Source organism: Neocloeon triangulifer, unplaced genomic scaffold, assembly GCF_031216515.1.
Source record: "Neocloeon triangulifer isolate White Clay Creek 2 clone unplaced genomic scaffold, ASM3121651v1 ptg000014l, whole genome shotgun sequence".
Lineage (NCBI taxonomy): Eukaryota > Metazoa > Arthropoda > Insecta > Ephemeroptera > Baetidae > Neocloeon > Neocloeon triangulifer.
The window spans coordinates 2666097-2677566 of NW_026775556.1; the positions used below are offsets into that span (position 1 = coordinate 2666097).

At 37.2% G+C, this 11470-nt stretch overlaps 2 protein-coding genes across 4 annotated transcripts in view; both read left to right on the forward strand.

The window, feature by feature from the left end:
* LOC132200281 (myosin-I heavy chain) overlaps positions 1–6527 on the forward strand; it is a 45945-nt gene extending 39418 nt beyond the window's left edge. For all 3 annotated transcript variants that reach the window (XM_059625632.1, XM_059625635.1, XM_059625634.1), the window contains 12 exons: positions 28–165; positions 221–450; positions 705–915; positions 1118–1427; positions 1481–1761; positions 2444–2580; positions 2633–3146; positions 4078–4285; positions 4343–4626; positions 4961–5224; positions 5279–5491; positions 5661–6527. In XM_059625632.1, coding sequence (XP_059481615.1) covers positions 28–165; positions 221–450; positions 705–915; positions 1118–1427; positions 1481–1761; positions 2444–2580; positions 2633–3146; positions 4078–4285; positions 4343–4626; positions 4961–5224; positions 5279–5491; positions 5661–5852 — 2982 coding nt within the window. In that variant the 3' untranslated portion in view covers positions 5853–6527. The remainder of the gene's footprint in view (positions 1–27; positions 166–220; positions 451–704; positions 916–1117; positions 1428–1480; positions 1762–2443; positions 2581–2632; positions 3147–4077; positions 4286–4342; positions 4627–4960; positions 5225–5278; positions 5492–5660) is intronic.
* A 166-nt stretch (positions 6528–6693) lies between these two features.
* On the forward strand, positions 6694–10268 carry LOC132200282 (uncharacterized). The gene is made up of 3 exons (XM_059625636.1): positions 6694–7213; positions 9137–9516; positions 9805–10268. The coding sequence occupies exons 1-3, from the start codon at positions 7012–7014 to the stop codon at positions 9901–9903; spliced, it is 681 nt and encodes a 226-aa protein (XP_059481619.1). The 5' UTR covers positions 6694–7011; the 3' UTR covers positions 9904–10268.
* The last annotated feature ends 1202 nt before the right edge of the window (positions 10269–11470 follow it).

Genomic DNA, 11470 nt, shown 5'->3' on the forward strand with positions numbered 1-11470 from the left:
TATATTATATATTTATATTCTTTGCAGTACTTTGTATGCTTCCTGCGCAAAAATAAGCATGAGCTAGATGGGAAGCTGCGGCAGTATGTGGAGTGGTGTTTGGACAATTGTAAAAATATCAAAGTGTCACCTAGACAGCACGCACCTTCCACTGTTGAAATAGCGGTAAAATTATTTTTTGTGTTGTGATTTTTCTTTTTAAACAAAAATTAAATCACAGGCTATGAAGCGGCTAGGCACCATAGTTTGTAGGTTTTTCTTCCTGGACGGTCGAACCAAGGCCATCGACGTACACCCGACGGACACGGCCTGGGACGCTGGGATCAAGTTGGCGGAAAAACTGGGGCTGAGGAGTTTGGACGGCTGGGCCATTTATCAGAGCCGACCTGATGGCGAGGAGCACGTCAGGGCCCACGACTACCTTTACGATGTGATAGCTGCCTGGGAATTGTGAGTAGAAAAAAATCAATAACTGCTATTTTTGGTGTAAATAATAAATATATATTTCCTATTTACTCAAAATAGCAAAACTGATATTTTGATGCAAGAAAAATTATTGTTATTTTTAAATTTGTTGAACTGCATAAATGTCTTATGAATAATTTAAAAAAGGAAAAAGAATCTATTCAAATATATTATAAATGAAAATATCTTCCAAAAATTTCTTGTAGTTTAAATACTAAGATTGAACTTTTGCATTCAAGGAAACAAAACAAGCCAAACCAAACACCCAGCGCAGACAACAACAACAAATCGTCTTTCTCAACCATGTCACGCAGAAATGCCCCAACCCTAGGAAACGGAGAGAATAGATTTGTATTCAAGAAAAGGCTGTTCAAGGCGGGAAGAGAACTGTCACAGGACCCGGTTGAAATTAGCCTTCTCTATGCTCAAGCAGTCTATAGCGTAGTTAAGGTAAATTTAATAAAAGCCATTATGAATTTGTTTGAATTTAAATTACTGGTTAATTGACGAAAATATTTCCCTCCTTTAGTTTCATCAGTTGCTATAACTTTGTTTTTTCAATTTTTTCTGCAAAAGTAATCTCAAAACGCATTTTTTTTTCAAATTCAAAATCGCACTGAAAAATCCGCTGAATTTCTTTTAAATTTTTCAGTGTGATGACTTCCCTGTGAGCCAAAAAGTGGCGCTCCAGTTGTGCGGTTTGCAAGCTCAAGTGGCCCTCGGCAACCCAAAACCCAACAAGCTGGACTACTACCAGGACATTGACGCCTTCCTGCCCTACCGGATAAGCAGGACGCGACCTGACGAGCAGTGGGTGCCCATCATCGCCCAGGCTCACCAGCAGTACGGCACCGGTCGGACCGAGTTGGCCGCTAAAGTGCTCTACCTGTCTTGTGTGATGCAGTACCCCCTGTACGGAACCACCATGTTCCCCGTCACCTACAGAGGCTACTGGTCGTATGGTCAGTCCAAAATAAATATAAGTTTCATTCAAAATAAATTTGAAAATATTTAGGAAACAATCTGATTCTCGGAGTGAACTGCGAGGGGCTGCTGATGATCAAGCCCGATGACAAATTTGTCCTGAACGAGTACCGCTACGGGGACATTGAGTCCATTTTCCTAGACCCTAGTGACAGCTTCGTCACAATCAATTTGATGAAGTTGATGCCAGAGAGCCACAACAAGTGTTTCGTCTTTGAAACGCCCCATAAGGCTGAGATCGGCTCTCTGGTGGCCAGTTACTGTCCGGCACTTGCCGGATGGATTTCAGAGTCTGAGGCGCCACCTCGAAAGGTTAAAATTTATTAGGTTTTTTCTATGCAATTAATATTATCTAAAATTTGAGACTGGTTTAAATTCTTCACCTATTATTTTTCTATGTTCCAATTTGAGTTCCCAAATAATAATTTTCTTTTTCATTTGGATTTAAATAATCAAATGCAACAGCATCTTAGTAAAATTTATTTTCTCCTATATTATCATGATTTGCAGAAGTTAATATATACCTTTCAGGTCATTTTTTATAAATAAGATCCAAATGTTATTGAAACAGATTAAATAAAGTTAAATATTATTATAATATTTAATAGTATTGACAAAAAAAATTTTAAATATTACTTTAAAATAATAATATAAATATAAAAGTTATTGTATAAATTTATCAATTAAATTAAACTTTAAATTTTTTAAATTAAATACCAAACTTAATATTTTTAACTATACTTTATGTTACTGGCGCATATAATTGTTTATCTTAAGGACTCAATTTTTTTATTGCTATTTATTTGCTTCTGAAAAACATTTGATATCTTTTTATAGATGTAGCTTGTGCTATTCATGAATTATTTTAACTTTAAACTGATTTAAATAATTTTCTTTAATCACCTTTTAAAACTTTTGTATTTTTTTTTTAAAAGATGTTAAAACTTTTAATCCATCTGAATAATTAATTTTGATCCTGGAAAAATATTTCTAGCTCAAACCCGTGACCAATGAAGACAGGGTGCGTCTCTTCTACAATTTAGTGAACTGCCGAAAATCCCTAGTTGACTCCGGAATTCTGAAGAAACCGCAAGATACGGGCGGCGGATTCATCAGAAACACCCTTCGAAAGTAATTTCGTAAAACCCGATTTTCTATATAAATTGAAAATTTTTCCTAACAGACTGAGCAAGCAGCGTTTGGAAAAGTTGCGCCACGAATTCGGAGGCAACGTTTCGGGTGAAATGGGCGAAACGTACCGCGGGTTTCCATACGGCTTCTGGGCGTTCAGCCGGACGGCGTTGCTGCAGAGCCTGAGCAAGTTGCCTGAGCAGGAGGAACAACTGTCCAAGCAGGTGTTCGGCACCATCCTGAACTACGCCGGGCTGGGCAACAACGGCGACGTGGTGCGGCGCGTCGAGGAGGAGCACGTCAACCTGCTGCAGAGCATCATCGAGCGCTGCATGCACAAGGAGAACCTCCTCAACGAGCTGTACCTGCAGCTCGTCAAGCAGACCACCGACCACCCTGACCCCAACTCCAGGGTCAACCTGCGCCACTGGGCCCTCTTGTCGCTCACGTGCTCCGTTGTGCTGCCGCATGACAAGGCGGTGCGCAAGTACCTCATCGCGCACTTGAAAAAGTGCAGCAGCGATTACGTCACCGAGGAGGGAAAGTACGCCAGGTTTGCAGACAAGGTAAGATTGAACTCCAAACAATTTTATGCGCATGAATTGACATCAAATATAGAGGCTTTTATTATGTAAATTTAAGATTGACAGATAAAATTTTGATGGTACTTTAGTCAAATGTGTATTGCTATAACAATATATTTTGTTAATTTGTATCAATGGCTTATGAAATTTATATAATTTACAATTACAAAACTTCTGTCGTTTCAAGTTGAAATAGACAAATTTTTTTGTATTAATTTTGCCGTTGTATTTAATATTTGAAACTAATTTTATTAATTTGATTACAATTAATTTTTAATGATTATTATTCCATTAAAAAATTCAAAATGTATTAAAAAATTACTTTTGCGTGCTGATTTGCCAAACTTATTTATTAAATTTATTATATAAATGCAGCTTAGTTAGGATCAGATGATGCATACATGGACATTTAAATATAAATAACATAATTATTTTTCAGATTTAAGTTTTTAATTCCAATAAAATAATACGTAGCATATAATCATTTTGGATAATATAATTGCATTAAAGCCAAGCCAATCCTATTATAATATACCAGTAATAATTAAGGAATATGATTACAAACTATAAAAGTCCAAAAATAAACTGTACTATTTGTTTGATAATATTAACATATTAACTTAAATAACATAATTTAAAAAAATTGCCAAAAATCACCGGTAGTTAAACAAAAATCTATGAAATATTTTGTCCACGTGAAATAAAAATTTAAATATTGTATAGAAAAAAAATTCATTGTTAAATTTTCTGTATATTTTTTTTTTCAACTATTATTGACTTCCTCTTTTTCTAAAAATGCGACACGTGTTTTTAATATTCACAATAATAATTGATTTTATAAAAACACAATTTCCTTTCATCTTCTTCTGCAAGTAAAGGTTAATTAAATGATTTCAAATGATTGTGATTACAGTGTTTGCATCGAACGCAAGGCACCAGACGCAGGCAATTCGCCCCGTCTAAGGAGGAAATAATGTGCACCATCAACAGACGGCCCATCTACGCGCGTTTCCACTTCATGGACGGGCAATATCACGCCGTCGAATTCCACCCGTCGGCCACCGCAGGCGCCGTTTTGGACGTGGTCAAAGCCAAAGTCGGACTTCCGGAGACCGCCAAAGGTTTTAATTCAAAATAAAATAATTTTCTTTAAATAACAATTGAATTTAAAATGCTAGGCTACGCAATTTACGAGGTTCTGGGCAGCTCGGAGCGCAGCCTGGCGCCAGACGAGAAACTGTCCGACGTCATGTCCAAGTGGGAGCGCTACCGAGTGGCCACCGCCACCAACGGCCCCAACCCGCAGCCGTCCCGCCGCCAAATGCACTTCTTCCTCTTCAAAAAGCACCTCTTCCTCGACCAGTACATGGACCTCTCGGACCCTGTAGAAAAGGAATTGCTTTACCACCAGATGCTGCATGGGCTGCGAACAGACCGCTTCCCTGTTTCTGACAAAGATGCCGTGAGTTTTTATTATTTACGAACCAATATTAATTATCATTAAATTGGTTTTTACCACAATTTTTTAGTCATATATTTTTGGTGGAATTAAAATCATACATCGACACAAATAAATCAAATCATCCTTAAGCTATTATTATTAGACATTTTATAAACTGTCTTTGACCTTTTTTAATTTATAAAATTAATTTTCCTCATACAAAATAATTTGAATCTTTTACTATTCCCTACATTTTTTAACGTTTTATATATAATTTTGTTTGAGATTTTTAATTTCAATGCAAAAATAAAAAAAAAGGATTGATTGTTATTGTTCAAATTTGATTTGATTTCAGGTAATGCTGACGGCCATCCAGGCGCAGGTGGAACTCGGAGACTGTCCAGACCCAAGGCCTGAACTCGAAGACGGTGGACTTTTGGACTACTCTGAAGTTGCGGCCCATTGCCTGCCTGCTTTGATGGCGCAGAACGTCATGAGTGAGAGTGTGGCAATGCACCACCAGAGTTTGAGGGGCATGACGGCCCCCGAGTCGAAAAAGGCCTTCCTCAACGTCATCCAGAGCTGGCCCCTGCACAGGGCAACCATCTTTGATGTCATGGTAAAAATACACAAATGAATAAAAATGTAGAAAAATAACTTAAAAATTCATTAGCAATCTTTCACGTCGAACTGGCCAAGAGTTTTGTGGCTGGCGGTCGACCAGACTGGTTTGCATCTTCTGGAGCACAGGTCGCGCCACGGCCTCTGCAGTTACAACTACGACTCCATTCTCAGTTACAGCCCTGCCCTCAACTGCCTTATGATCATCATCACGGGCAACGAGCAGCACAAAAAGCATAGCAAGGTTCTCCTAACCACCTCTCAGGTATTTCAAGTTTCAGATCAAATAAAATGTTAATTAAAATATGTGGGTGTCATAATTTGGTATAAATAATTTAAGCTCACATAAAAGGCTAAATGCTTGAGGAATATGTTAATTATGTTAAATGATAATAAAATATGGATTTAATGATACATATTTTATGTGTTCTCAGGCGTTCCAAATCGCGAGTTTGATCCGCGAGTACACAGAAGTGCTTCAGTCGCCACACGAGGTTCGTCGGCGCGACACAAAAAAGACACCAGGCAACCAGCAGTCGCAGCGACCTGTGAGCATTTTGCTGAAGCCTGTGCCGCCGCTCAACGAGGAGGACGAAGACAACCTCGTTCCCCATCAGCGGTGCTAAAAAGAAGAGAACGATTTTTCGTTGAGTTATCTCGCATCTCTAGTCCACTTAACTTATTGAAATAAAAAAACTGAAAGAAAATTATCCCATAGAAACTCACACGCGTTACCGAATATTCAATTTATGTAAATTAACCGAGCGAGCGAGAAGCGATCAAGACGACGGTATCCTAGAGGGTTGGCTGTGTTTGTTACGCGCACAAAAACTAATTATTTCTGCTTAAGATGAACCCAAATCTCATTCATTTTTAGTTTTTACTTTGATTTATCTATTATGCCTCTCTCACCCAAAACTGAAATTGATTTGAAATTAGTTAGGCAAATACATTTGTACAGCTTTTTGGAGCTTCTGTAAATAAACTGACACACGTGCTAACCGCGGACGCTGAACATTAATGCGCAGTTGATTTTTACCTGACGATGTATTGTAATGTGGAACTAAATTATTATTATATACAAATAAATATATGCATTTAAAAAGTGCGATCGTTAAAATTAGTGCAGACGAGGGAATCGTGTCTCGTCGATTTGAGTCGCGCAAATTATTTGACGAATTTTTATCTGTTGAGAAAGTTAAAAAAAAAATATTGACATGTCGAAATTAGTAATGCATTTATTGAGACAAAGAGATTGTACAGAAATTCCGAGAAGGAGAATAAAACGATACTCGAAGAAATACAAAAGCTTGTTTCAATTTCATTTACTTTTCCAAACTCCAAATTTATAATCTGTTTTTTGTTACTTTTATTCTCAAAATTGTTATTAATATCCATTTAACTATTTCCAACCTCTGGAAGTTAAGAAGATTAAATCCATAATTAAACGAGCGCGCATTTCAGTAAATCAGCCTGGAGAAATCAGATAAGACGCATTCTGCAACCCCTTGACCGTTGGGCCAAAAGCATCCAGCCGAGATTAGGCTACCCGCACGCCAGGGGCGCGTCACGTGACGCAGGCCGGGGGTGCAAAGCAGGGAGCACGCGTCACCCGCGCGGCCTTAGCAACCGAGTGCGTCCAAAGGGCCCAACATAGCAACCGGCAGCAGGTCGCTCGCGTCGAACGAAGGTGGCAGGTGCGCTCTCGTCGACGCAGTGCCCCCCTACCTACCTACCTACCCTAGCAGTCGCGACCAGGGTGCGTTCGCGTGATGACCTGCGGGCATGAGCGGCAAGAGGAAGCCCGTGCTTGAGGCGCGCTCCGTCGAGGACGACTCGCTGACCGAGGTCGAGGACTGCAGCTCGCCGGACAGTTGCGGCTCGGGGCCCACCTACGGGCCCAGGCGGCCCGGCTTCAAGCACCACGCGCACCACAAGAACAAGAACAAGCCCGAGCCGCTGCCCCCGAGGCCGCAGGTCAAGAGAGGTCAGTTCAAGAAGTTATTAAAAAGTGGCACGTTCGCGATTCGATTTTTGTTTTTGTTTGGGAGCCATTTAATTAAAACAACGAAACATGTTTTATAGATTCAAAAAAAGCAAGAAGGTGTAAATTATCGCACGAGAGTATGAATAATTTTTGTTAAAAAAAAAATACTGACTTAAATCATTAATTAGTTAAACTGTGGTTGATTAGATTGATAGTGACAAGAATTATGTTTTATAAAATCTCCAAATTTAGGAACATTCTAGTTTATTTATATTATAAACACAGAATCATTCAACTTGCAATTGCTTGGAAAACAAAAATTTCAATTCAAAATCAGAGCGTTAGTGTGAAATGAACCTAAAAATTAAACTGATCAATCTGATTATATCATCAGCTTTTAAGTTTTTTTAGATATATATTATTATTATATTATATTATAATATATATTATATTATTTTATTTTTTTAGTGCAAAATGAGAATTACAAAACTTCTTTATCTGTTTTTAATTTTTAATTAACCGCATCGATTGACATTCTGACTTGCTTTTTTTATTTTCAATTTTGTAGTACCAATTTGAATAGTATATATTTATTTAGTACGGAGTTTGGTGCGGAGTATTTATAACAAATATTGAGACAAACGTTTTCCCGCACTTTTCGCGTCTGTGAGCACACACGTGTGATCTTGATTACAAAGGATATGCAGCAGTTGTTGTTGCTTTCTATGCGTAAATTTAGGCCCACGCGTTGAACGATTAGCGCAACCCTCCCCCGCCCCTTCCTGGTTTGTGCCATTTGTGTCCACTATGGAAAATAATATAGCTTTTTTTTTTAACGCGTCACGCTCCTGTAAAGTTTTGCCGCCGTCGCGTTCCCCATCCCTTTAATAATAGAATCAAATGTTAGGGACAATTTTTTAAATAGTTTCACACTGGAAAAACAAATTATTCATTTTTCATAGTATCGATTGGGTTCAATTATACTCTTGCGGCGCTTTTGCTCCCTTATAAAAATAATATGGGTTTTTAACATAAATCGATGCCAAGTTATTCCATTGGATTGCCTTTATGTATTGACCAGTTCGCTAGCTTGGACAATGCCAGTTAAGGCAGTTAAAACCTTTAGAAGATGGAACGCGCCACTGTCCAATTACTGTGTTTCTAGACAAAAATATTACTCTGAAAAATAAGAGCAATAAAATTTTGGCGTGAAAATTGTGTTCATTGTTTCTTATCATAATTATTTTAACCGCGATTGCCACTAGCTTGCAAGGAAAGATTATTATTTTATTATTAAACACCTGTAAAGCTATCAATCAAGGTGGATTTTATTAAAGTTATATTGGGCTTCAAAATCAGGTTCTTCAAAACCCCCAGTTAAAATTATATGTAAAGTTATTTAATATTATTTTATTATGTTAATTTTCAATTAATTTATAATTAAATTTTATCGTTGTTTTATATTTTTAAATATATATATTTATAATTGTTTTCTTTTTAATTTTTATTAAATTTGGTTAAAAGATATTTATAAAAATTTATTTATATAGAGATGCAGAATTAAAGTAAAAGTATTACAATATTTTATTTTTAATATTTATGATTGTGGTCTTGTATTTTTCGTTTATTGTCAGAAATTACGATAATTGTGATAGCATTATTCCTAATTTTCAGTGAATTTAAATAAAAAGTATTAGCATTTCATAGATACACAAAATAATATTTTAATTATAATCAGACACCATAGCAAGCATATTATATGACGTGTTACTTGAAAGACGGTTAAAATGTCTAAGTTTTTAACTATGTATGGGTTAAATTTGGAATTAACATAATTAATGAAAATTAATAATATTCACATTGAACGATTCCATTTATAGTGGCCTATGTATGGCTATATTATTATTTAATTTTTCATTTCAGACCCTCTGCCGATGAAACTGCGAGCCCTGCCCCACTCCTTTTGGGTGCAGCCAAATAAGCCAGCCAACGTGTCGCCAGGGTCTGTCTACCCTGTGCTTCCGCCCCTGACGCGCGACACCGACTCTTCGGACAACCGGCCCGAGATGTCGATCGTGACCGCCGCCAACACTGACCTGCTCTTCAGCCTCTTCAAGGGCGTCGAGCAGGAGGTCGCCGCCATTCCGCCCTTGCGGAGGAATCGACCCAAGAAGACGCCGTCCACCCTGATGGCCAGGGTGCTCAAAGACGATGACCCTTGCCTGGGCAGTGCCGCCGACCACGCGGCCTTGCCTTTGCTGCGGCAACCAACGTTCTACGAAAAGATTCCCATGCACAGCCAGGTACGCGATTTTCAAAAAAAGGAATGAAAATATTCAAATCAGAAAACAACAAAAAAGGGAGAAACATTGAACTACAAATTTTAAATTTAAAGCATCCTTTGCACTTTCATATATAATTTATATTTTTAAATTGGCATAAAAATTTTGACTAGTTTTTAGAATTGTTTTTAAAATTAATCAATACAAGTTTTAAAATTTTTATAACTCGTGAGTTCCATAAATTTAATTTAAATTTAAGTTATATTTACGATTGTTAATTGATACAATTAAATTTTGTTCATCTTTTAGGTTTTGACAATGCCTACAAGGGATTGTGAGAAGACAATGCTGCCCTCGCTGGACAACAGCTACTCGCAGCTCTTGTCCGAGTTGGTGATCAGACTGTGACCTGACCGAGTGACCAACAACAGTCTGCAGTCAGACGCTAAAGAGACACTCGAATAACGTTTCGTCGACAGAAGAAATAATAACGTTCCTTAGTCAGTAAACCCCGTCCATCCACACTGTCGAATATAAGTCATATTTTGTAAAAAAAAAAAAATGACAAAAATCTAGTCTTAAAAATTGTATAAATTCAATAGTTTCGCCATATAAGTAGAGAGAGGTTTTCATTCTGGTCATTTTTTTCCGACGTGTGTTGTTTTGTATTCAGTTTAATTGTAGCATTAAAGCTAAGTGAGCAGTAAATGTGATGGAGAAAATATATCTTACCATGAGTAGACTTCAAATTTAACAAATCGTAAATTATAAATCTAAAATTAAGGCGTGCAAACTGAAAATATTTGTAAATCTCCTTGAAAAAATATGATTTAAAAAAAAAAATAAAAAAACCAGGGACCAAACAACCCTCAGTGCTTTACGCAAATGAATTTTCTCAACAACACAATGAAACCTTTCCGTCCACTTAAGTGTAAATCACGTCAGTAAACACAAACCCAGTTTTCGCGTCAATTGCTCACATTATATTACATGCAGAAAAGTGTTAACCCCGACGTGTGTGCAGCGAGGTGACGCAACGAGGGGTCGTCGAACCGATAGGGTCATCTACGTGAAGTACTTCACGGCACCAGATCGAGCCCTGGATCGACGAAAGGCTCCGCACCGAGTGTGTCAAGTGCCACTGCGAAACGTGCGGAGCGCCAATCAATTCGTAATAATTTCAATTTGTACATAAATATGCTGCGCAATAAACGCCCAATCCGAGCCACACTCCAAACTAGTTTTATCTATTTCCATATAACCCAGCAATAATCTCCTTTTAGCACCTAGGATCAAAGGCGTTTGTCCTATTGCGCGAGACGAGGGATTTTATATTTTCGGCCTCGAACTGATCCCGCATGATGACACTTCGCAAGGCAGGCCGGTTTGATATTACGACTCCAGTTAGTTAGTCAAGAAGATGATGACAGTCTAATGTGGGTAATTTTATTTGATGTGTGTTTGAAACTGAAAGTTGCAATAAAATATTGCAAGATTTAGCTCAAGGCTTTCCTGACAAAATTTAAATCTGTCATAGTCTTTAATATTTAAACCGGGTAGACATTAGTCAATATTTTCACACAATTGTGAAAATTAGGATTCAATCTAATATAATATCGCATGTTTCAATTTCATAACAATAAATTGCTAAAATTTCTGTAAAAAGAATATTTAATAATGCAATTTATAAAACTGACTGAGGAGGGAAATAACAAATGTATTAAAAACGATTTGTTGATGTCAATATTTTTTACTTTTAATTAGCAATCTCAATTGTCTTGAATGAGAATTGAATTTCTATGGTTTACACACGACAACTAAACGAAAAATAAATTAGTCATTAAAATTTAAAACTATAATTAACTGGAATTCAACGACTAATGTTGATTGCACAACTTTATACTCTTTAACAAAATACTGTATTTTTATTTACACTTGACAATCTGACAAGCATTTAAAGGCTTGTGTAGTAGTT

What these genes read in the sequence shown, in the direction of transcription:
- LOC132200282 (XM_059625636.1), top strand. Translation starts at nt 7,012, where the DNA reads ATGAGCGGCAAGAGGAAGCCCGTGCTTGAGGCGCGCTCCGTCGAGGAC. An exon ending in GAGGCCGCAGGTCAAGAGAG is followed by an intron (nt 7,214 to 9,136) that starts GTCAGTTCAAGA and finishes TTTTCATTTCAG; the next exon opens with ACCCTCTGCCGATGAAACTG. An exon ending in AGATTCCCATGCACAGCCAG is followed by an intron (nt 9,517 to 9,804) that starts GTACGCGATTTT and finishes TTCATCTTTTAG; the next exon opens with GTTTTGACAATGCCTACAAG.